At 45.3% G+C, this 26,302-nt stretch overlaps 1 protein-coding gene and 1 long non-coding RNA gene across 7 annotated transcripts in view; both read right to left on the reverse strand.

Annotated features, from left to right (window-relative positions):
* Positions 1-26,302, reverse strand: part of ARMC8 (armadillo repeat containing 8) — a 187,472-nt gene that overhangs the window by 143,523 nt on the left and 17,647 nt on the right. The window contains exon 1 of one of the 6 annotated variants that reach the window (XM_067538785.1): positions 15,615-15,717. The exons of 4 other annotated variants lie outside the window; for them this stretch is intronic. Coding sequence is in view for 1 of the 2 variants with exons in the window: in XM_067538783.1 (XP_067394884.1) it covers positions 650-651 (2 nt within the window). In the remaining variant the exon portion in view is untranslated. Of the gene's footprint in view, positions 1-649; positions 747-15,614; positions 15,718-26,302 lie in introns of those variants that run through there. One more of the 6 variants, XM_067538783.1, reaches the window with a different exon arrangement.
* Positions 4,393-5,935, reverse strand: LOC137147069 (uncharacterized). Its single transcript, XR_010918138.1, has 2 exons — positions 5,683-5,935; positions 4,393-5,262 (listed from the first exon to the last, which is right to left on the reverse strand). It is a non-coding gene; the product is annotated as an uncharacterized lncRNA (long non-coding RNA).

The following is a 26,302-nucleotide window of genomic DNA, read 5'->3' on the forward strand; positions in this document are numbered from 1 at the left end:
CAGTCAGCCAGCCACCTACAGGAATTCCTTTCCATCCCTTTATCATTGTGGGAAGTATACCCTCAGCCTTCACCCAAAATCCTTCCAAACAAAGGCTTTTTGCAGCATGGCAGGTCACCAAATTCAGGCTATTTTGGAACAAGAAGGCAAGCAAATTCCAGGATCACCAAGCCCACACAAAGAACACCCTGTCAATGTCCCCTCCCTTTTATAACAAGGAAAATTCAGCTCAAGTGTCTCTGCTGACCACGACTGTGGCAGCTTGGCACAGGGAGGGAGTTGATCCCAGGCCAGTTAGAACTTTACAGGTCATAGCGAACATCTTAAACTCATCTAAGAGACCAACTGGCAGCCAGTGTCAGTCCCAGAACACTGGGGTCATATGTTCCCAGCAAGATGCCACACACAGTAAGTGAGCCACCTCTACCTGCAGCAGCTTGAATCTCTCAATGGTTTTAAAGAATAGCCCCACATATAACACATTGTAATAGTCTAATCCTGAGGTGACAAAGATTTGTTGTGGCAGTTTTGCACAGGGTGCCCCCTGCTGCTCCAAACCTCTGCTCTCAAACACCACTCAGAGACCTCCGCTCTATGCGGACACCAGTGCTCTTTAATTTGAGCATGCCACCCATCACCAACTATTTACATCGGGTCCAGCTTCACAGCCTCCAGGGCCTCACAGTCTCGGTCACAGACCCAAGGAAAGCCCACCCTCCTACTGTGGCTTCTCCCTCTCCGGCTGGGCTGCCCCCCCCTTTCAGTTCCTTCCCAGTATCCTTTTATAATGCCCAGCCAACAAGCACCGCAGCTGCTCCCCAGTCCCAGTCACTGCAGGCTCCTTCAGCTGGATCCCATTCCCCCTTAATTAGAGTTCTAGGGGCAGAGGGCTGACTCAGGTTGTTCTCACCAAGCACTCTGTCACATCTGGATAACAGTGTCAATGCCCACACGCAAAAGGAAAGGTCACTTGCCTCCAAGCCAGATGCAGCTGATACAAAGCTGATTGGGGTCTGGCTGTATTATGATGGTCAGACAGCAGCAGGGGGTTTAGAATCACCCCTAAATTCCAAACCCTAGTGACTAATGGCCAATGCATTCCCTTAATCAAAGGGACTGATATTACTTCTACCACCTCCCACAGCTGCTTCCCCCACTCATCACCTCCTCCCCTTTTGTCTGGGCTGAGCCTCTGCCAGTTCACCCTCATGCATGCCCTAATTTCAGCTAGACACTGGCTGAGGAGCTGAACTGTATTAGCCAAAGTGGGTATGATCAGCATGTTGAAAACACCACACACACTAATGCTTCACCAGTCCTCCCAACAGCCCCATATACACGTTGAACAAAAGAGTGACCAAATGACTCACTGCAGCACCCCACACTTCAAATCTTCAGGAAGAGGTGCAATTAGCCATAACTACCACTGGAGATCTCTCCTAAAGAGGCTGTTACTGTTCCTCTGCTCTGTCAATTTTATTATGTCTGATTATTTCTTATTTTCAGTTTTAACTCTCAATTTTCTAGATATCTATTATTTTCAAACTTTTTTTTATTTTTAAGCCCCTGCCTATCAACTATATGGAACAATATATTTAACTATAGACTATTAAAGGGGTGGCCAAACTTACTGACCCCCCTGAGATCCCCTTCCTGGCTGGGCAGAATCCTCTAGCCCCACCACCCTGCTGCAGGACAGAAGCTCCAAGCTCCCCACCCCAGTCTGGTAGGCAGAGAACTGGGGGAGAAGGGGGGTATAGGGAACTCCGTAAGCTGCAATTTAACTGTAAACGAGTCACAGTTTGGCCACCCTTGGAATATATTGTATTGTGACTTCAGTAGGATTATGGGTGTGCTTAAAGTTCAGTGCATATCTGCAGGATCAGGGTCCTGATCTAGACTGCCTAATAAACTGAAACATTTTTAAAACCCACCATCCCATGGACATAGGCCCAAACTCTCAAGGAATTGGGCTTTCTTCCAGTCTTGATAGAGGTGGGAACACTTAAAACACGTTATCAAACAAAAATAAGGCACATGCATCCTTTGTCTAAAAAAACCTCCAAGGCCTGACAGCTATTAAATTAGTTTATTTAAAGTTTGGTCTGAGTAGGTATCTTCCTTATTGGTTACTTATTTAATACTTTGGCTGTAAAGTGGGGACAGCTGAAATCTCTGCAGATTCCACCATGTGGTCCTCAAGATACCTCAACTTCCTATTTTGAGACACTGTGATGTTCTAAATTTAGTAGGAACACATCAGTATATATGCTTAGTCCCAGGCAGCTCACTCATTGGCGCTAAAGGTAAAACTAAATTCTAAGCTCAAGAGAATCTTACAATGAGGATAGTTCCATTACCAAGTGATGCTGCGCTCCTTTATTCTATAGCACAGCGGTTCTCAACCTTTTTTTCCCCGAGTACCACTCGGGCCAGGTACAGTCAGGTCAAGTACCACTTGACCCGACTGTACCCGACCCGAGTACCACTCGGGGAAAAAAAAGGGAGGGGACTTGCGGCGGGGTTGCGCGGCAGCGGCGGGCGGGATTTGCGGCGGGGTTTCGCGGCGGCGGGGAGAGACGGGCAGCGGGGTTTCGCGGCGGAAACAATGCCCGCCGCTGAAACCCTTCCGCCGTTTCCCCATTTTCGGAGGCACGGTTTCGCGCGGGTGGGTGGGAGGGCCCTTCCGGTGGCGGCGGATTCAGCGGCACGCGTACCACCCAGCCTTCCGGTGCGTACCACCGGTGGTACGCGTACCACCGGTTGAGAACCGCTGCTATAGCATATTGTAAATTTCCCTATATTTCAATCCATTTCCCAAAGTCACCTACTGTATCTTCTGACATTGAAGTGTCTCACAAATCAGGAATGTCATGCAGCATTTTTATTTCTCAAAATAAGAAATTGGAAGAGGGAGGAATCACAATGCCAAATACTAACAGCAATACTAGACCACTGAGTAACACTGCCGAGGAGTCTAGTTTTATCTACTTCTCCCTTTCAGTAGTAAACTCTCTCTAAAGCATTGCAAAGACCTGAGTTTCAAAGACATGTATTTGCTTCCACTTGTCCAAGGGACAGATGGGAGATAGTCTCCCCTGTATCATACAATAAATTACCTAGTGTTCTGAAAGGCTTAAACTGTAGTTCTACTCTGAAATGTGACTAAAAGTGTTAATGTGGGATTCCACATTTCTCAATGATTTCCATTCCAAGTTTGCTCAGTTTACAAATAAGATATTCTTCCCACCCTCCTCAAACTGCCAACCCTGCTGAAAGAGGAGCTGGGCGCACGCGCTCCCGCCCCGCCCCCCCCCCCACACAAATACATATTTCAGTGTCTAGATTATGCCTTCATTTATATTGGTACAACTCTAGTACTCTTCAGCTATAATGCAGATGCCCAGGGTGAGTTTGTTGTGCAGATAAGATTTACAGTTTTAGAGCTGGTAGTGAATCAGTGAAACAAAAAACCAAACAATGAACAAGGTATCCTACAATACCATTTTTAAATAATCACTTTTCAGAGAAGAATACAATACAATACACTCAGGTGGAGAAGGGTCAGAAGATATGAGTATTAATATTCTGGGGGTAGGCTTTGGATGCAGAAGATCTACTGTTGATGGGCCACAGATAGTCTTAATGCTCTTATCTATTGGACCAATAAATAGAATGAAACTATCAGACTTTCCCTCAATACAAATCTTGGGTTAACAAAGTGAACTTTGATGGGTTAAGAGGCAAAAAACATGGGACTGCCCAAGAAAGTTAGAGCAAAGCTGAACATGTTTTGGGTGTATAGGTTCATTGAAATGAATGAAGCCACTAAATAGAGAGATCCAAATTCAAACAATGTGAAACTCCACTGTCCTTGGAAGCTGACTATAGGTAGTTTACAGTACTGCTTGAAATGGTTACAGTCAGTAAAAGCATTTGATTCATTTACTTCAGTATCTGTGTATTTCTTCAACTTTAGAGGGATTTCCAGGATACAATCTGATCACTGTGCCAGGGCCTGACTGACATCACTAGGGTTCATGCACAATAGCTGACCCAAGCAGCACAATGATCACTAGAACTATGGATGGCAGCAAGAGGATGGCAAGCTTTTCCATATCTCCTCTAACATATAATCAGGTGCTGAGCACTTCCTCCCACTGAACAGCTTTAGAATCTCATGCTTTTGAGATCATATGTAGCACCTTTCCCAAGAGCATCTATCTTTCCCTTAACAACCAATAGGGTACTAAAAGAACATTCTTCCGTCTCACAGAAAAGCAATCATTTGAAGTGGAATCAAGGAGTTAAAACTCAAGTTTACCTCAAACCTTTTTGCAAAGGCCCTTTAAAATGTATGAGATCTTTATGTTCCATTAAAGTAACACATAATCAACAAAAATAACTTTATTAAATTTGAAAGGAAAGCAATTACCATGTATTGCAGTGGGGATGGGGTGTTTTTTTGTTTTGTTTTTTTTAAGATTTGGTGATGGATTGCTGGAAATGTTCCAACCTCACTGATTTTAATTGTGATTAAAAATACTTAAGCCTGAAAATAGTTTTCCTTCTGCTCAGCTTCAATTGTAGCTCCTCCAAAGTTCTCACGTAGTACAGATTTTCCCTTGACTGATACGGCACACTGGCTTTTCTCCGTCATTATTTGCATAGGCTTCAGCAGTACTGTTTCTGAAGATCTCAGAAGACACTGTTTTTGGTGACTTCCAAAACAACAACATTCAGCTCTACAATAATGAACTCCAAATCATCATCAAAAACCAGGGATAAGAATGTATGTAGGGCACCAAAGTTTCAGCGCCCACAGAGATGGATGGAGAATGCAGTGTGCAGGGACAGATAGAGCAGACATCTAGGAGAACACACTGAAGATGCTGGTGTCCTTGTTCACTCACTCTTCAGTCAGCTATATATACCTGGTAAGTCCATCACCACAGGACAAGAAAGGTAGGAAGCCTAACAGCAAATTCTTGCAATATAATCTCCCTGGCCACCATTCTTGAGTCCATGCCTGCTTTGGACTCAGTTGTTCAATTTTCTACTTAGTTTCTTGAACTCTTTGCCCATATAGACATGTAGAATCTGATTTTCTCAAGATTGTCTTTGCACCTCCATGGTCAGTATACTGATGAGCGCCTCATCCTCATATGGCAGTATTGGTGGTCAGGAAATCAAATACATCTACATAGGATAGTAGCGTAAACAAAGGATGGCATCCTTGATGTATTCCAGGAACCTCCATGCCTGAAAAACATGTGAATAAGGACAATTATTGAGGCATAGTAGTTTCCGGACAGCTGACAGAGATTCAGCAAGGAGAATTCTACAATATGCTAAAGATTGAGGACACAAAAAATAAAAGACAATACAATTGCTATACAAGGTACAGGTTAGTTTATGGACAGGGCAACTCAGCAAGAAAGACAAATAGCTTACATTTTCCTTCCATTTTACAACTTGTGAGGAGGATTCCTAGACCTGACTAAACCCACCCAACAAGCACATACTTGAATGAGGCACCCTTAATCTGTGTACAACTGAAACTGAAACTGCAACAATGTTCTGATCTGGAAATAGATCAACATCACAAAATTAGCTAAAGCAATGAGAGTACATGAGGAAATATACATTGTAACTGTACTAAGGCTAGTATCCAGGACTTACCCTCAGATTTCCATTCCTCATGTTCTTGATATATTTTCTCCTCTTCCAGCACTTTAAGATTTCCTGGACTGGGTTTCAAGAAATGGCCCTGATTTTGTTCTATTTTCTCAGCTACATTTTCATTTTACTTTGCTTTCTTTTGATTTTTTTTGTCCCACCTCAAAGTCATCACAACATCTCTAATGGTCTTGAAATACCTAGGAAGAGAAATGGTGAAACTTAGTTGTTAATAGAGGGTGGAACATTTTTAGTATTCCATCATGCTCTAGAAGCAAGCATGTGGAACACAACACAGAGAATAGTGGTTCAAATTACAGTACCTCCTATTGTGAGAACTTTTACTTCAAATCACTGCCTGTCATCTCTGGGGCATTTCTGATGAAGTATTACTTTGGCACCTTCCTCAACATCACCCATCCGATGTTTGGTTTCCATAAATTCCATGGTTATGCAGTCTTCGCTAAGGAACTGAAGAGCCTTCATGTCTCATTGGATGATCTGTCACTGCTCCATCTTGAGCTTAACATGCTGCAATTAGTTCACGGTGGAATGTCAGCTGGTATTGCCAAGAAACTGACTTTGTCCCCCACTTGTGAGTCAAGCAGCCTTTTAACATTGTTGGAACAATTGGGAGTAGCAAGGCTTGCTGACTAATTGGTTGGCTCTTGGCTCACAAGCTGTTCAAAGATTACTTAAATAGAGTTGTATACCAAAGTTCATGAAAAGATGAGGAATTTTATCAGCTGTAACTTGGTCAAGATTAGTTGAAAGTTTAGCATTATTCTCTAGGAGATGCTACACAGAGGAATACACTACTTGCTGGGATGGGCATCCAGATTTCTTGTTTCAATCCTTTGAGATATTTGTCATTGGACCTTCTTGCAATGGATCAGAAGAGCTCTCCAAGGAAATACATATGGCGAATATAAAGAAAAGGTACTATAATAAAGGCAGTTTGCATCTATTTTTGCCCTTTTTCTTTATCTTGACATGATATTCAAAAGAGAAGTGATTTCAAAGAAGATTATGAGCTGTACTTAAAATCAGTGTAAACATGGAGAAAGTCTGAGGTGGGTATAACTACCAGAAATGTGAACTACATTGATCAAAAGAACAACTGGTGCTACAGAAAGGCAGTGTGACAGACTGTAATAAAATAAAGCACAAGTACTGAAATTAAACGTATGAAACAATACTGTAAGAACTACAACAGAATGAATATTCTTTCAATACACACTGCCCTTTGATTTCAGAGGTCAGTAAGAACTAACAGTTGCAAAAAACAAAGCTTTAGAATGTTCAAGAAGTTCAATGATGTGATCTTCACAGATGAGACAACAGGCAAAGTAACTACCATAATCTGATTTTAACACATCCTCTTCACTCCTCAGACATCAACACCTGAAGCCACAGCCATGTCACTAGAGTCATATCTGGATGCAACCATAAGAGTGGGAAAGGCCCAACAGTTATTTTTGAAAGTATAATGTGACTTTCCTGATGCCATCTAAACCCCATTAAGAGTTGGAACCTGTGCATTTAACTTATCCTCTAGTGATACCTAAAATATATAGTAATCAGCACTGTTTTTTAAAACAGCAAAATAAGAAATATAGGGTGCTATAAACAAACATTCAGGAGCCACAGACTTTTCCAAGGTGAGGAATAATCTCTCTTTCTCTCAATGGTAAAAGGTAATGGAGCAATACTTCTGCACAAAAGTTATCCAAACAAATCCAAATAAATGTTATAGGGTTTTTGCAATTACCCAAGTATAATGCAGTCAGAGAATTCACTGAGTCCCAGGGAATTAACTGAGTGGCACCAACAGAACCTTTTACACAAAAAAGAAAAACCAGTAAAGAAAAGGGAACTGCCAGTGTAATCAAGTATTTCTGGAGCAAAATCCTGCCAACAAAGACATGCAATACACAGATCATTCCCAAGATGGTTGAAAGGCCAGGAGCAGCTAATAGAACATAGCCTACATACGCTAATGTTCTTTATAGGTACAAATTCCTAACGATGCTAATTTCCTGGGCTCCCTTCCCACACCTACCTCTTGCATTAAGAGTAAAAAGGAATTTCCTAAATCATAGCTTTCTCCCATTTCTATATGGGTTTGTTAAATTTTGCTTTCTTCAACGGTGAGGTAGATTAGACTTTTTCTGGTTTTGTCTTCTAGCTATTAAAGCAATAAATATAAATACAAAGCCTATTATGTAATAAAGCTGCATGTAATGTGACTAATTCAATGGCAAAGGCCATGTTAACTAGCAAAGCTTCCCATCACTGCAGTCCCATAATAGTGTATTAGTGGAGGCTATAAATCCGCAACATTTTTGTCAAGTTAAAAAAAACATTTAAGGCAGAAGGGACCATTAGACCACTTAGTCTGACCTCCCAACACAGGCCAAAGAATTTATGAAGGTTACTTACTTGTAAATAAGGTTCTTCAAAATGGCTCTACATAGTCACACCTACGGCTACTGAGTCGCCTTGTGGTGCCTTGCTGTAGAACAGTCTTCTAGCAGTGTAAGCTAAAGAGCTCTCGCACACCACATGACTCTTCTCAGTGTCACCACATTCTGAGGGCAAAGCTATAGAGGTGGTAGAGTACCCTCACCACCTCAATTCCTTCCACCATAAAGCCAGAGACACAGAACAAAGACTCTGACAAAGAGGAGAAGGCAGGTGGAAAGTGTGTATATGCAGAGCCATCTTGAAGAACCTTGGTTACAAGTAAACCTTCATTTCTTCTTCAAGTGGCTTTGCTAAGTCCCACTTATAGGATAGACTGATAAGCAGCGCTGAAAATTGACCTGAAGGCAGGAATTGAGTCCTAACTGAATAAAGCATAGTGCTTAATGAAAGTGTGCACTAAAGTCAAAGTTGCATTTCTGCAAATTTCAGCAACTGGCACCTGCCTAAGACAAATGACGGAAGTGGCCACAAGCTCTAGTGGAATATGGTTGAATAAAAGCAAGTACAGGAACTTTTGCTAGCATGTAACATTCAGCAATACGTTGTTTAATGCATTAAAATACAGTCTGGGAAGAAACCATATAATCCACTTGATTTTTTGTACAAGACACAAACAGTGTTGACAATTTACAAAACCTCTCAAGTTTTATCTAAATAGTAATTGGGGGTTCTTCTGCCATCCAGATCGTGTAGAACAGATTATCCCTTATTAAAGTGAGGCTTAGGGAAGAAAACTGGCCAATTCACTGACTGATGTGAAAATCAGACACCACATAAGGTAAAAACCTGGGATCAGGTCTGAGAATTAATCTTGTCTTTATGAAAAGAAATGAAAGATAGATCAGATATAAAGGCATTCAATTAACTCACTCTCCCAACTGACATAATGGTGAAAATAGTACCGAGAACACTCAGCCAATGGTTCAACAAGCAATTTTACTCACATGGCCAAAACCAAATTGAGATCCCAGGAAGAGACAAAATCTCTAACAGGGAAATACACATTTGATAAACCTTTTACCAAACAATGATCAAACTGTGATCTGCCATCAGTTAAAGTATGATCTATTGAGATAGCTGCCAAATGAACTTTTAATAATAAGTTAAATAATATACTTAAAGTGACACAGGTTAAGTATCCCAAAGCACAAGGAATGGAAGCAGACACAGGAGAATCAGGGTTTTCCCTTTAGGCATGATTGAAATCTGGTCCACTTTCAATGGTAACAGCTTCTTGTGGACTGTCTTCTAAAGATAATTAGTACATCCTGCACAAGGGAAGAACTTGACTACTCAAAAGAAGAGAAACCCAACATCACATCACCCACGGCACCAGGTGAAGAGGCTGTGGGTCCACATGAAAGATCATGCCCTCCTGCTGGGACAAGTCTGAAGGCAGAGGAAAACACAAAGATTCCACCCGACAGTTGCAGAAGATGGGCAAATTGCTTTTGACGTGGTCAAGATTTGGCACTGAGAATCATCCTTGCCCTATCTTGGTGTATCTCCTGGATCAATGGAAAGGGGGTAAAGGCATACATCCAGCTCTTTCTCAGAGCAGAAGGAAAATATATGATAGAGATAGACAGTGCCTGCCCACACTGGAACAGAAAAGAATACTTTTTGCTGGACCTCATTGCAAAGAAGTCCACCTCCGATCAACCCCAGCTGGAAAATATGATCTGAATCAACTAATCATTTAGGAACCATTTGTGCATCTGAGAGCTGTCTCTGCTGAGTCAATTTCCAACTACAGTGTCAGATTCAGGGCCACAGGATAATCATCATGAAGGATAAACCAATCCCCTAGATTTATAGACTCTGCACACAGGAAAGTGGAATGAACACCCTCCTGCTTGTTGATACAATACATTGCCAACCCTGTGGTTCATGCTAGGAATTGATGAATGACCCAAAGCTGGAAGGTGAACTTGGGCTGCCACAGTGACCAAGTTTTCGGGAACAGAGGGTGTAGACAGGATCAAAGATCCAAAGAGGTGGATTATATTGGATCTGATGTTATACACAAATCATTTCTCTTGTTACTGGAGACAGGGGAGGAAAGGATCTCCACTTTGGAAACGTAGCATCCTTGTCATAATCGGACATATCCAATAGTTCTGATGCATGGGAACTGACACTGCTAACAGAGACAAAACAGCTACTATGCCTCTCTTCTTCAGCACTGAAACAGACAGAAGTGAAGGTGCTGATGGCTCAGATTCTGATACACTGATCAACTCCATCTTCCTGAATCTGGTTCTGCAGCTGCAGGGGTTCTGTTGGGGTCAGGTAGCCGGGAGGAACAAGACACAGCACCAGTGTGAGTGGCCAAACTGTGTCTCAACCTCTCTTCTGGCTTCAGGGCAGTCAGTTCAAACCACCTGGCCCTCAGTTCAGACTTTAACTACAGGGGCTTGACTGAGGTAGCCTCAGGAACAGACTCTGGCCCCGACATTGGTTGCAACTTCTTGGAATCCTTCAGTCACTTGGTACTGATAGCTACAGGGACAGAGACTGGCCTCTTAGACATAAGATGCAAGGCCTGACTGTGTCCAGAAAGCATGGCCTCAAAAGCTTCCTTCAGAAGGAGGAGCTGCAAAAGAAGCATCCTATTCTTGTGGACTCTGGAAGTAAAAGTCCAGCAAATCAAACATCCAGAAGTTGAGTGTCCATCTCCCTGGCACTTGATGCACTGCATGTGGCCATCAGATGCCAGGAACACAGCTGGGCAGGAAGCACACTTCTTGAAACCTAGCTTCCTCTGTTTCTTCAGTTCCTATATAAATCAGAACTAGGAAAACACTACCTCACTAACTATACTGAATGAGCTAACACTGACTATTTCTAAGAAAAAAGAAAAACTCTGATTCTGAAGACACCAGAGCAAATCACAACTGTTTAGGCACAGCTGGAAGGAAGAAGTTATTCATCTTGTACAGTAATGATGGTTCTTCGAGAGCTGTATCCGTATGCACCTCTGATCAGAGATCTTTGGTAGCCATGTCCATTTGGCCCGCACATGCACTCTCCGGAAAAATCAGAACTCCTGCAGTACCGCGGTAATTGGTACCTTCAGAGTCGTCAGTGTTGACTCATTGGCACCAAGATCGGTGGGGATCTTGCCCAAGATGGTCAGTCCGAGGCGGATTGTTTGGAGACCATCAGTATCAATGGTTTAGGCGTCATTACCACTTTCACAGTCTGCATCCTTGTCTGACAGGCAGTGCCGCCACTTCTGAGCCTGAGCCCATAGGGTCCTTAGGCTTATAGGCAATATCTGCACCGAATGACCCATGCTTTGTCCTTTGGGTATCGTTCTTTGGAGCCATCAGTGCTGCCAGTGCAGAGGTGACAGATCACTCCAGGGATCTCCACTGGCTGGTCTGCGGCTCAGTTTAAGGACTTACAGTCCTCTTCTCTTTGGCCACAGCATCACATTGGAAGATCATATTCTGGATACTGAAAGTATGACACACACTTTTTTCCTAGATGCATGACTTTACATTTGGCGACATTAAAGTGCATGTTTGATTGTGCCAATTTAGAGGGATTTGCATCATTTGGTATCAATGAGCTAGCCTCACTGTTACCACCCTACCAATCTCATTGTCCTACAGACTATCAGCAATTATATATTTTCTTCCAGATCAATGATAAAAATATTCAATAGCAGTGTGCCAAGAACCAAGCCTTATGGGCCCCTCCACTAGAAAAGCACCTCAATTATCTGGTACTTCTATATTAATAACTACATTGTGAAATCAGTCAGTTTTTAATTAATTTAATGTGCACAGATTTCATAAAGTGCTAGTTTTTAAGTTAAACTATCATGCAGCACTTAAAGGAATTCCAGAAGTCCAAGTCAGTTACCTTTATCAACCATGTTTATAATCTCAAACAATATCAAGTTCATTTGACAAGATCTATTTTCCATACAAATCAAATTGATTGGCATTAATAATTTTACCACTATTTATTCAGTTCTATATCAGCCATTCAATTATGCGACCCAGGAACCATGTCTTGCAAACAGATCTAATTACCCAGGTTATCCCATTTACCTCTTTTAAATATCAGCACAACTTCCTTAGTGTTCCAAGATTAATTAGAAATTAACGTCAGTGGTTCACAGAGCTAGTCGACCAATTCTTTTAAAAATTCTTGGATGCAAGTCATCCATACCTGCTTATTTAAAAATGTTTAACTTTAGCAGATACAGTTTTACATCCTCCTCAGTCATTGTTTGAATTTAAAGTACTTCACCATGATAATATATGAAAATGTCATCTAGCTTCTTTCCAAACAAAAAACAGAGGTATTAGTTCAACATTTTTTGTCTACATCATTGATGACAATTTTACTATCTTCATTTAATAACGGATCTAAGCCGTTGTTAGGATTCCTAATATATTTTAAAAATTCCTTTTCATTGTCCTTAACTCTACTAGCCATGGATTTTTCTTTGTTACTTTCAGCTTCCCTCATTCGTCTGAATTTAACTTCTGATTTATATACGTTGCTATTAACTTTTCCATTTGATACTTTTATATCACTAATCTAGCCATCCACTAAGCGCTTCCAGCTGGTGAGTGTTCACTGTGACTTCATCCACAAAAAAGCTCTGTTCTTGGTCTCACTGCAAGCCAGAAGAAAACAGCCCGATGGGGGTGGAAAGAAGCTACACTTGAACCAAACATTTGTTTCTGCATCAAGCCGAAGTATGATTTGCTACATGAGAGCTTATTTTGATTAAGTTAATTGTGAAATACACATTCTACCACTACAGTCCTACAAAGGAACGAGAACAGATTTCTACCATGAGCTACATATCCTGAGAAGCAGGTGGCCTGAAAGTTAAAAACTACATTGAACATACTTGTGCCTTGGCATCTATTGTGGATTTTGTGCATTTAAGTATAATTTTAGAGACAATGAATGGTGTAGAGCACACAGTTTTTCCTCCTCATTCGATACCTATGCAGAGAGGTCTAGCCGATTGACAACTTGTACACTGTCAAAATGTGAATTAAACAAAAGTTATTAGGCCACTGTGTGGAGTCAAAGCATAGAAATTAAGTGAATGGTGATTAGTGAACCTTATTCTAATAGTGATTCTATGTCAGCTTCAAAGATTAGTTCTGCTTTTGATGCAGCTTTGTCTCAGAAGATAAACATTTACTCCTTCAAAGTGACCATCCTGAAGATTGAACACAGGGCCAGTATATCTGATTGCTTCAATGAGTGACAAGCAAATGTCACTGTCAAGTGCTTTAGTCTCACGAGCAACCCAGCATACAAGATATATACACCTCTAAAAATAGTTCAAAATTGCCTCTAAGTTAGGGGGATCCCAAACTGTGTGGCACACCCCCTAGGGGGACGCGCACGCAGCAGGGCCCAGGCCAGCACCCACAGGGGGCAGAGAGGGAGTGCCATGCTTCCAGCTCTGCTCTGCTCCCAACCTCACTCCACCCCCAACCCTGTTCTGCCTCCAGGCTCAGCTATGCCTACAACCCCACTCTGCCCCCAGCCCAGTTCTGCCCTCATTCCCTCTCTGCCCCCAGCCCAGCTCCACCTTTTTGCCCCATCCCCAGTTCCTACCCCACCTCCAGCCCAAGTTCCATTGCTGAGGAAGCCTTGGCTGTGCAGTAAAGCAGGGGGCGCGCGGACAGATTCCATTAATGGTAAGGAGGAGTGTGCCTGGAAAAGTTTGAACACCACTGCTCTAAGTCATCAACAAGAGCTTGATGTTACCATCAACTTTTGAGACACAGTAAAATCTGAAAATGTCTAAAAATATATTCTAACTTTTAAAGAGAGGAATCATTTGAGATCCAGAATAGACTACATGCCATTTGAACAGCCTATATTCCCTGCTAATTTATCTAAACTGAGGTCCCTCACTTTTGATTTGAGCTCTCTCTCTTGCTTCTCAAAACTCCTCATGCAGTCTTTATTTCCTGTGTGATGTCATCAGCTACACCAAATTTCAAGTCTATCAAGTCCAAGAACACAAGGGCTCCCGTGATTAAAGTTTGATGTGCAGCAGCTCTCGATCAACTATAGTTCTGCCAGCAATCAAGTAATAAAACAAACTTTCTGTATGTATTTCTAAGATATTTCCCAAACAGTTGTTTCAATTGCCTCTTTAAAGTATTTCACCCAGGGATGTCAACATAGCTTCAGCCAAGATTCAGGTCACTTTTGCCTGCAAGCTGAGAAGTAATTCAAAACACAGGCCTTCTTTAATATCAGCACTCTTTTGTCAGACGAAGTAGCGAAGTTTTGTTTGACAAAATAGCGAAGTTTTGTTTCTCCTCACGTTTCAATTTAAAAAGCAATCTAGCAATAGGAATTCTTTGTGACACAGACATTTTCCACTGCCATGCATTTCACATGAGCAGCAGAGTATCTTCCATGAATTCTGGAAATTGTGTTAATAGCCAAGCTTCTTAAAAAACAAAAAAATAAGACACCACACTCTTAAATGTCATTTTCTAGCAATTTAGGTTGATGGGTTTTGGTTTTTAAAAACCAAAAAAGTAAAAACACAACTTGGGATGATGTATTTCAGATTTTTAATCCAAGACTGTGCCTATGCATATTTTTTTATACAAATAATTTTTAAATGGTTTATATGTAATGACTGATTTGCTAATGAAACTGAATGACCTTCACAATTTTCAGCGCTTCAACAGTAAAATTGGACAGCAGTCACTGTTAAGTTTGCAATTGCAAAAAACAAAGTATTAAAAAGCCAGGCAGAGTCCCCCATAAAAAAAAAAATCAAACCGTGTTTTGCAGCATCAGCAAATAAGTCAAATTATAGTTTATTTTAATACAAAACCTATGCTTCCTGGGCACCATCTTGTCTCCTTCAGGGATATGAGATAAGTCATCTTAAGTCCAGGAGGACTAAGCTGAAATGCTGAGTTTACGGTCACAGGGTTTTATACTGTTGCCTATCATTACAATATCTGAGAATCTTCCATGTAAAAGAGGCTAGCAACAGTGAGTTCTCTAACAGACTCATCGGAGCTCCTGGCTCTTACCCTTTTGGGGATACTGACTTAGTTGGGATAACAGGGTTACTTACCAGTAACTGTTGTTCTTCGAGATGTGTTGCTCATATCCATTCCAATATAGGTGAGTGCGTGCCACTGTGCACTGGTTCCCGGAACTTTTTTCCCCTTAGCGGACCTCGTAGGGTCAGCTTAGGCGCCCCCTGGAGTACCACACTCATGCCGCGGTACATAGGGCACCGCCGACCCTGCAGACCCTCAGTTCCTTCTTTCTGCCCACTCCAACAGCGGGGATGGAGGGTGGGTGTGGAATGGATATGAGCAACACATCTCAAAGAACAACAGTTACTGGTAAGTAACCCTGTTTTCTACTTCGAGTGATTGCTCATATCCATTCCAATATAGGTGATTAAATAGCCATACCTTGGAGGTGGGTAGGAGTTACCGGTGAGCTGTCCTCAGCACGGCACGTCCAAATCCCGTGTCCTCTCTCGCCTGCTGCACAATGGCGTAGTGGGACGTGAAGGTGTGTACCGACGACCAGGTGACAGCTTTGCAGATGTCCTGCAGGGGCACCCTCTCCAGGAAGCCCGCGGACGAGGTCTGGGCTCTGGATGACTGCGCTGAAACAGCCCTTGGAAGCGGTACATTCGCCTGCTCGTAGCAGCACCTGATGCAGGCGGTGTTCCAGGCGGAGATGCACTGGGTGGAGACAGGTGAGCCCCTCATCCGATCCGCCACTGCAACGAACAGCTGCATAGACTTCCGGAACAGCTGCATCCTTTCAATGTAGTAGGCCAGGGCACGTCTCACATCCAGCGAATGCCATCTCCGCTCCTCCTCCGACCCGTGCGGTTTTGGGAAAAATACGGGGAGGAAGATATCTTGATTATAGTGGAACTGGGAGATCACCTTAGGCAGGAAACTGGATGGGGTCTCAACTGCACTTTATCCTTATAAAAGACGGTATGGGGGGCTCCAAGGTCAAAGCTCTTATCTCGGAGACCCTCCTAGCCAATGTAATGGCCACCAAGAAAGCTACCTTCCATGAGAGGACGAGCAGTGGGCATATAGCCATGGGCTCGAAAGGGGGTCCCGTTAGTCTGGCAAGGACCAGGTTCAAGTCCCAGGGAGGCACCAGGTCACGGACCTGTGGGCATAGCCTCTCCACCCCTTTGAGGAACCTCACCAACATGGGGTGGGAAAACAATGACCGTCCCTCCATCGGCTGGTGGAAGGCCGAAATGGCCGACAGATGCACCCTCAGGGATGCCAGTGCTAAACCCTGAAGCTTCGGTTGGACCAAATACTCCAGTATGTCCTGCATAGGCGAGCCGCTAGGTGGGATGCCCCGGGATTCCACCCAACAGGTAAACCATTTCCACTTGGTCCAGTACACAACCTGAGTGGAAGGTTTCCTGCTGCCCAGCAGAATCTGTTGGACCTGTGCCGAACAGGCTCTCTCTCCCTCCGTCAGCCACAAAGTCTCCAGACCGTCAGTTCAGGTCCGGGTGCAGCAAACGACCCTGGTCCTGGGAGAGTAGGTCGTAACGCCTCAGGAGCTCCACAGGCGGGGCGATGGACAGGTCCAGCAGCATACTGAACCAATGCTGTCTCGGCCAGGCTGGGGCAATCAGTATCACATCTGCTCTGTCCCTCTTGATTTTCAAAAGGACCTTGGGCAGGAGCGGAATGGGGGGAAACACATACATCAGGGTCCCTGTCCAGTCTATAAGGAACTCATCAGATATGGAGCCCGGCTCGCGACCCCGGAGCGAGCAGAACCTCGGGCACTTCCTGTTCCAGGATGACGCGAACAGGTCCAGTTGGGGAACACCTCACTTATGGAAAATAAAAGTTATCACCTCTGGGTGTAGCGACCAGTCGTGTCAGGGTAGAAACGACCTGCTGAGGCGGTCCGCCTCATCGTTCCTGACCCCCGGGAGGTGAGAGGAAGATATATGGAAGTTGTGCCTCACCGAAAAGTCCCAAAGTCGAATGGCCTCCTGGCAAAGGGCCGAGGAGTGCACCCCCCCCAGCCTGTTCGTGTAGAACATGGCCGCTGTGTTGTCCGTGAGGACCTGCACCATCCTGCCCCTCAGGAACCTGAGGAATACTTTGCAGGCCAGCCGTACTGCCCTGAGCTCCCGGATGTTGATATGGAGGCTTTTTTCCTCCTCTGATCAGAGCCTCTGGGTGCTCAGGTAGGTGCTGATGTGGGCCCCCCCTGACATCCAAAGCGTCCGTGATTAGGGTGACAGATGGGGCCAGATCCCGGAACAGGACCCCTCTCAGTACTTCCCCGGGGATCCTGCACCAGTTCAGGGAGGTCAGGACCTGTGGGTGAACCGTGACCACTCTGTTTAAGGAGTGGCGGGCTGGTGCATACACCGAGGCTAACCACGCCTGGAGAGGCCTGAGTTTGAGGCGAGCCAGCCTCACCACATACATACATGCCACCATGTGTCCCAACAGCTGCAGGCAGTGCCTGGCTGTCATCGTGGGGGACCTGTGGAGTTGGTCGATTATGGCGGCCAACACCTGGAAGCGAGGCTGTGGGAGGAAGGCTCTGGCCAGGGTGTCCCCGATGAAATCTATGCACTGCACCGGGGCGAGAGTGGATTTCTGCTCGTTTATGAGCAGCCCCAGTCTGGTGCATGTCGCGCAGGTGAGGGCTAGGCTGTTCCGAACATGGGCCCTGGAACTGCCCCGAATCAGCCAGTCGTCCAGGTAGGGGAAGATCTGCACTCCTCTGTGGCACAAGTGGGCCGCTACCACCGCCATGCATTTTGTAAAAACCCTGGGGGCGGACGATAGCCCAAAGTGGAGGAACGGGAACTGGTAATGGCAGACAGCTACCATAAACCTGAGGAAACACCTGTGGCTGGGAAGGATGGAAATGTGGAAGTATGCATCCCTCAGGTCAAGGGCGGCATACCAATCTCCTGGATCCAGAGCAGGGATGATGGAGGCTAGGGAGACCATGAGAAACCTGAGACGCCTGATAAACTTGTTTAGTCGGCAGAGATCTAATATGGGTCTCAGGCCCCCTTTTGCTTTGGGAATGAGAAAATACCTGGAGTAAAATCCCCTCCCTATTTCCTGTGGAGGAACCGCTTCCACCGCCCCGAGGCGGAGGAGGGAAACGACCTCCTGCAAAAGGAGTTGCTCATGAGAGGGGTCCCTGCAGAGGGATGGGGTGAGGGGGGAAGCCGTAAATTGGAGGGCATATCCCCAAGGACCCAATGGTCTGATGTAATAGCTTGCCACTCGGTGTAGTAGGATCTAAGCCTCTCCGCAAACGGGAGGTGCTGATCCAGGAGAGAGGTATCGGTGCCACACTCGGGTGCACCCTCAAAACTATTTCCCAGGGTTTGGCCCCTTAGAGGGCCCTTGCTGGGGGGCCCCGGAAGATCCTGGGCAGTTGTGGCGCTCAAACCCCGTTTCTATCCCGGCCCCTATGGGGCTCCAATGGTCTTGGTGATCACCTAGGGGCAGTTGGGCCTGGCACTGGGGCCACGGCCGAGACTGGAGCCTCGAGGCCTGGAGTCTTTCAGGGCATGCAGCTTCTCATCCGTTCTATCCTTTGATGGGGCAGGTCTTGGGTGGATTGCTGCACCTCCTGGGATACCCCTGAAGACTGCAGCCACGAGCAGCGGCGCATGGCAATCACGGAGGCCATGGCTCTGCTGGCATTGTCCGCAGCGTCGCTAGCAGTCTGTAAGGCCGCTGCTGCCACCGTGGCACCCTCTTCCAGTACCATGGCAAAGTCCGCCGCTTGGTCCTGGGACAGGCCCCCTGCAAACCTCCTCAATGAGTTCCACAGGTTCAGGTTATAGCCACCCATGAGTGCCTGATGGTTTGCTAATCACAACTGCATAGCCCCTGTGGAGTAGACCTTGCGGCCAAACAGGTCTAGTTTCTTGTTATCCTTATTTTTAGGCATGGTGCCCTGTCCACCTTGCCTATCCCTTTAGTTGGCCACGTCAACCACCAGGGTCCCGGGTGGCTGTACAAAAATTCAAACCCCTCCTGTGGCACATAACATTTTTCTCAGCGCCCTTAGATGTAGGGGCAACCAAGGCAGGGGTTTGCCAGAGAGCCTTGGCCAACTTTAGGACTCTCTCGTGGACAGGCAGGGCCACCCTGGACGGTCCTGCTGACCCAGCCACCCCAAAGAGGGGGTCCTCCTCCTCAGAGAGCTCCCTCAATTCCAGGTTGAGGTTGCTCGCCACCCTCTTCAGGAGCTCCTGGTGGGCTCTAAAATCTGGCAGAGGTGCCCTATGGTCCCTGGCGGTCGCCTTGTCAGGGGAGGAGGAGGAGGATTGTGGAAGGGCCCAGTAGAGGGTCCCTCCTCAGGGTCCGATTCCTCCTCGGAGGAATGGCCCTTGTCTGGTTGAGTAGGCGGGGGAGGTGTCTACTGCCACGGTCTGCCTACTGCCACGTGCCTACTGCCTCGGTCACCTATTGCCACGGTCACTGTGGCCATCCCGGTGCCAGCTGCGGTGCTTCCAGTCTGCGAGCACGGGACCCCAAGCGCTGGAGTGGTGCCAGCGTTGTCTATGGCTCTTGCCTGCCCTCGTCGAGGATCTGCTGCACGAGGACGACAACAAGGAGCGTCAGTGCCGTCATGTGCAGTGCCGGCGAGGAGGCGTGCGGCTGGACGAGGTTGAGTGCGACCTCCGTCTCGGAGCTAAGGTTTTGCGTGGCGCTTCCCTTTCGGAGACCAAGAACGGTGCCAGCCGCGTCTCCACGGTGCCGAGTCCGAGGAGCTCGAGCAGCGGCGCAGAGTTGTCGGTGCTGTCGGTGCCGCTTCCTCTGGCGCTGGGATCCGTGCTGGACTGTGGTCCGGGGATCGGGACCGGTGCCGTGGCGAGGGACTCAGTGCCGAGGAGCCACGCGATGCGGGACTGTAACGACTTCGCCTCAAGTGGGACCTTTCCGGTGCTGCGGCTCGTCAACGGTGCCGCAGTGCGGAGGAGCTCGATGACCCAGAGTTGGAGGTGAGAGGGGAGCCCGCACGCTCTACCCTCTCTGACCATCTGGGGGGAGACTTCAACTCCTGTGTCTGCCACCCACCAGAGCCACCCAGTGCGGGTTTACCCCGAGACGCCGGTCCCTGCGCCCTCAGCCGAGGGGGGGACAGAGGCGTAGGCATGCCCATGAGGGCGCATGCCGCAGCGAACCCCTCTGGCGTCGACGGCCCTTGCAGGGGCGCTCCCCCACCCCCAGGAGTCGGGGGAGGCTCCCTGCGTGGAGATGCAGGTGCCGGAATAACCTCAATGGCCCGTGGCTGGTGCATCTCCTGACTCCCCCCAGGCTGCGGTGCAGGGGAGTCCTGGTACTCGGTGCCCTGGCACTGCTTCTTCTTCGGCACCGGTGCCGCTGGAGCACTCCGCACCAAGGAGACACTCGGTGCCGTGGGCGAACGCGCTGGTTCATGCGGACTCCATCAGAATAGCCTTCAAGCTCGCGTCTCATTCTTTTTGCGTACGCTGCTTGAAGGCTTTACAAATCCTGCACTTGTCCTTACGGTGCTGCTCTCCCAAACAACGGAGGCAGCGGTCATGAGGGTCGCTCATGGGGATGGGTTTGCCGCAAGCGGCACAGGACTTGAATCCTGTTTTGCCAGGCGTGGCCCAACAGTAAGCCCCTAAGGGCTTCTTATCTAATCTAATGCTAACTAACTATACTTTAACACTACTTAACAACTAATTAACTCTAAACTCTAAATTAACTCTAATTAACTCTAAATGTTCAACTATAAAGTTCAAACAGGGAAAGCTACATGGTGTTGTAAGGCAAGAGGCAAGATGTTCCAGCAACCAACATGGGCGGAAAGAAGGAACTGAGGGCCCGCAGGGTCGGCGGTGCCCTATGTACCGGGGCATGAGCGCGGTACTCCAGGGGGCGCCTAAGCCAACCCTACGGGGTCTGCTAAGGGGAAAACAGTTCCGGGAAGCAGTGCACGGTGGCGTGCACTCACCTATATTGGAATGGATATGAGCAATCACTCGAAGTAGAAGCATTGTTTCCCCTTCCCTCCCCAAACAAATTATATCTACTTGCATATTTAATTTTGGGGGAATGAGGGAATGGAGACAGGTGGTTGACATTCATATCACCTATGAGATAGCCTTTCACCATAACAAAATGGGATGTTGTGATGTTCCCTAAAATATGGAAAGACTTGAGATTAATCTCCTCTAGAAATTCATTTGATAGTCCAATCCCCCCTGACTGAAAATGTTTTGTGCCCAACTCTCATGTGCTTCATCATGGGGTTTGTGATTTGCATTGTTCCAAAGGCATGCAACTCCTGTGGTAGTTCATAGATGAAAATTCAATCTTGATATAGCTGAGCCTTGATCCATTAATTGTTTTGAAGATAAGGATCAAGACCTAAATGGGCAAAAGAAGAAAACTGGAACATGGGCTTGATGTGTTCATTACAGCCTAAACATAGAAGAGGCCACATTAGACAAGGCGGCAGCAGCAGGTTTGAATCTCCTCATGCTGCATTTTACATAACAATCTACCCACAGGAGCATCCTGTGGGCAAAACGATATGGTCTGTTTCCATTCGTTTCACATATGTAGTAGGTGCATTCCATGAATTCTGGCAAGTGTGTTTCTTGCCCTCATGGTTGTAAAGAAAAGTTTGAAAAAGTGTCAGTGGATCAGTTGCTCTTCCAACAGCATCCTGCAGAGGGAGAAGTAGCAGCTATTAAAGTCAGGGAGGAAGCCACCCAGCCACACCAACCACCAGAACAGACGAGGCCCTCTTTCATCTCTGGCAAGGCCCCCTTTCATTTCTCAGAAAGGCCAACCTGACACTGCTAGGCAGGAGAGGGGCTTTGCAGATGCCACCGCTGCTGAGAGTGGAAAGGTCTAAAGTGCTTTTGAAAATTTTACTCTACATCTGTTGTGTCTTGATTTTTGACCTCTGCCCATCCCCAGTGTGCACGACAACGTACGCAATTACACAAATCTGTATAAAGTGCTGCCTGATGTGTGGAGGCTTCCCCCAAACCCCCAAAATACCAGTTAATTCTGCTTCCCCAGCTTCACAACTGGTCCCCTCACCCGCTAACACACATCTGTTCTTCCTGCAGCTACAGAGGATTCTTCACCACCACCAAGGACTAAGGAAGAGCAACTCCAGAAGAGGTCCTCTCTTCCCAGGCCTAGGTGGGGAAGGATAGGTGCAGGGGCTCTTCAGTGCCACCTTTCACTAGGCCTGGAAGAAGGTCCTCTCCTCTCAAGCTTCACGTTGCACAGAACAGAGCAGAAGGGAGAGAGGACGAGAACACTGATTTTTCACAAACAGAGTGAGTACTCTGTGCACTGGGCTTTCCGATCCCACCTCCCATCTCATTAAGTGTTATTGGCTGTTCACTCTCCCACTTTCCCTACACACAAAAATGCCAGCTCTTGAGAAGAGCTCTGTCTGCCTCTCTTGCAGCAGCTATGATTGGCTGCTCTTCCCAAGGAGGTAGGGAAGTGGGTAAAGTAGTTGGGAGGGAGGGAGGGAGGGAGGGAGGAAGGTTCCTTTAGGCAAGTCTGAAAACCCCATGAAGGCTGGAGCTTCTTGCATCAGGGCAAGGATGACTTCAGCATGGGCCAAAAGCACATTACTGAAGGTAAAGTCATCAGACTTTGCAACATTGTAGCATTCCCTGTTCTTCACTAAGTATCTAGTGGAATTTACCTAAAAGGTCTTGAGTTTAACAAAAAGGAGTTGAGAAAACAACAGCAGTCTCTGTTACCAAGTTTCCAGGAGCTAGAATCAAAAGCAGTAAACGATGACTTTATACACCAACAAACACAATTATATGTTAACTAATGCATGTGCTATAATCTCCAACATTCTTGTTTCTGGTTGACCACAACTTTTCAATAGAACAAGGCATACATTTATTAGGTCACTACATTAACATGTTTTACTCTAATCTCTATTTATAAAGCTTTAGCACCCAGTGTGCTTAAAACCAGGGCACTTAAAATTAGGCTCTTAAATGGATTTAAGAACCTAACTTTAGGCATCTACATTTGAAACTTTTAGGCTTAGTTTCTTTAGTAAGAGTCTACCTATATCATGCATTTGGATATAATTCTATCATTACTTTTTCTTGAGTGTAAATTCAAGTACCTTCTTTCCTTGATTTTTTTCCTAACTCTCAATAACTGCCAGAATGTTTGATTTCCACCACAACTTCAATAACTATCATCAGTCTATCAAACTCTCTCTAGAACACTCCCATACCAGTAATGACTTCCTGGACACCACAATCAGCTCCAACAATGGAACCCTACAGACAAATATATACAAGAAACCCATGAATCACTATACTTACCTTCACAGATCCAGTAATCACCACAAACACACCAATAAATCTTATCTACAGCCAGGTACTCAGATACCTCAGAATATGCTCCAAGGAGAAAGTCTAGAATATACACCTTAACACACCTTCACCAAACAAGGACACTCCACCAGAGAAGTAGATGGCATCATGGAACAGGCCACCCAAATACCGCAAGAGAACCTGCTTCAATACAGAGAAAAATCTACCAACTACACCTTCCTATTTGCCACCTGCCACCTCACACTGGAACCTGTACAGGTTATCAAGTAGTACAAGCCATACTTGATGGGTACCACATACTGAAAGAAATCTTTCATAAATCCCCTCTCTGGCCTTCAAACAACCCCTCTGTCTTGACAAGCTCATCAGTAGAATCTAGCCCCTCTCAGACCAGGACATTCCAACTCAAAGTGGCACCAGCCCCTGCCAGAACAACAGATGCAAAATGTGCAGATACAGCTCCACTGCTACAATGATCAATTTTCCCGCTCCCGCCCCTCTCACACATACCTTTTCAGATCCATGGGTCCTAAAAATGCCTATCTCAACATGTGGAGTACTTCATTCAGTGCATCAAACACCCCAATAACGTAGGTGAAATCAGACAATCATTACGCTCTTGAATGAACTCACACAGAAAAATGATAAAAGACAAATACCTGATCCCCCATGGGTGAACACTTTTCACAAAACTCTCTCTCTACATCTGACCTCATAGACTTTAAGGTCAGAAAGGACCATTATGATCATCTTGTCTGACCTCCTGCACAACGCAAGTCACAGAACCTCACCCGTCCACTCCTGTAGACCTCTAACCTATGACTAAGTTATTAAAGTCCTCAAATAATGGTTTAAGACTTCAAGGTATAGAGAATCCACCAGCACGTGACTCGTTCCCCACGCTGCAGAGCAGAGTGGACAAAAAAATCTAAAAAGTTGGATTTTTTATTTAAATCGGAATTTTTTGATTTTTTTTTTTAAATCAATAAAATACTAAATTTCTCTCTCGTTTAAAAAATAACAGAATTAAATCTCATCACAAACATGCTAAACCTACTCTTACAGTCTTATAAAAACGAATTAATGGCTCTAGTCTGAAGAAATTCCTTTCCTGGATAAAAAAGTAAAACGTGGCAAGTGTAAGCAGTGCAAGACAACAACGCAGGGCCTACTTGCAAGAATGAAACATCATAATGAAAACTTCTTATTGGAAGAAAATGATGTGGATGAAGATGTAGATATGTCTGAAGAACAAGCCAATCTCTGAGTCTCCTCTCATAAGGCAGGTTTTCCATTCCTCGGATCATCCTAATAGCCCTTCTCTGCACCAGTTCCAGTTTGAATTCATCTTTCTTAAACACGTCCTCATCTGCAAACGAAGCCTCCACAATACCTTCAAAAGAGTAGCTTGGGAACTTAAATTAGTAACTCTGATAGCTAGACACTAAAAATCATGGTCTCAGAGACAGTGGTTTTATGGGTCATTACACCAATTTATAACTTACTAACCCTCCTTTGTCCCATGACTGCAGATGTTAATTGCCCACTTCATTTTAACTGGTTTCTTGCAATCTGTGTTAACCTCTTATGTTTAACACTCTATCCCATCTTGTATTCTGCTGTGACACTAGTTACCATTTCCGCATCTGAAGAAAAGCTCTGTGAAGCTCAAAAGCTTACTTCTTCCCCAATCAACACAAGTTGGTTCAATTAATATTAAACCAGCTTGTGTTGATGGTGGAAGAAGCAAGCTTTGAGCTTCACAGAGCACTTCTTCAGGTCTGGAAAAGGTAACCAGAGTGTTACTCCTAAATACATATATATACACACATTTACAATTATATACATAACCTCACCCACCTTGTGCCTCTTGTATCCTGGGATCAACACAGTTACAACATGCAAACAATAACTCCCAAAATTAAGCATTTTCGGCTTTATTATCCCGAATTTAACAATTTCGGATCAACTTAGAATCCATGTTTGTAACAAACAGAAGGCTTACAAGAATATTGTTTCTATTGATTTGTGCAAGTCATCCATATAAGTAACTTTGTTTTCTTTTTAAATGTAAAAGATTTCTCACTCTCAAAGACCTCAAATACATTTCACTACAAGTGTTTAGATCACCTTCCTTCCTTCCATCACAAAACATCACTTCCTCACCAGTTCCATCAAGTTTCATCCTGTAATAGATTTACCTTGCAATATCTTGTACTAAACTTTCTGTATGGGTACTTTTACATGTATTTAAAATGGAAGTTGATATCAGCCTGCGCATTGGAATGCAGGACCCACAAAGGAATTAGAAAACAATTATTTCCGACTCTTAAGGCTGTATTGGTAGAGTGGTGCTACTGTAAGAGCGCTTGTATAGCCATGCTATGTCAACGGGAGAGACGCTCTCCCGTTGACATAACAAAATCACCTAAATGAGCAGTGGCAGAGCACTGTCCATACACGCACTTATGCCGGCAAACCTTACGTTGCTATGGGGATGTTTTTTCACACCTCCGAGCGACAAAACTTTTGTCAGCATAGTCCTGGTGTAGACAAGGCCTTAGTCCCATGGGTGCAACCAACTAGATCTATCAGGATTTCTCCCCCCACCCCCCAGGTTTCAGGTGACAGTTTGGGAAAAAGGTACAAAAGATATCCAGATCCCATGAGAGATGCTTTCCCAAGATTAAAAGGAAGCAGTTAACCAGAATCCCAAACAAGCCAATTTGGAAAAGGTCCTTA

The sequence above is a fragment of the Emydura macquarii genome, unplaced genomic scaffold, assembly GCF_026122565.2.
Source record: "Emydura macquarii macquarii isolate MOO-44397 ecotype Brisbane River unplaced genomic scaffold, CSIRO-AGI_Emac_v2 contig_499, whole genome shotgun sequence".
Classification (NCBI taxonomy): domain Eukaryota; kingdom Metazoa; phylum Chordata; order Testudines; family Chelidae; genus Emydura; species Emydura macquarii.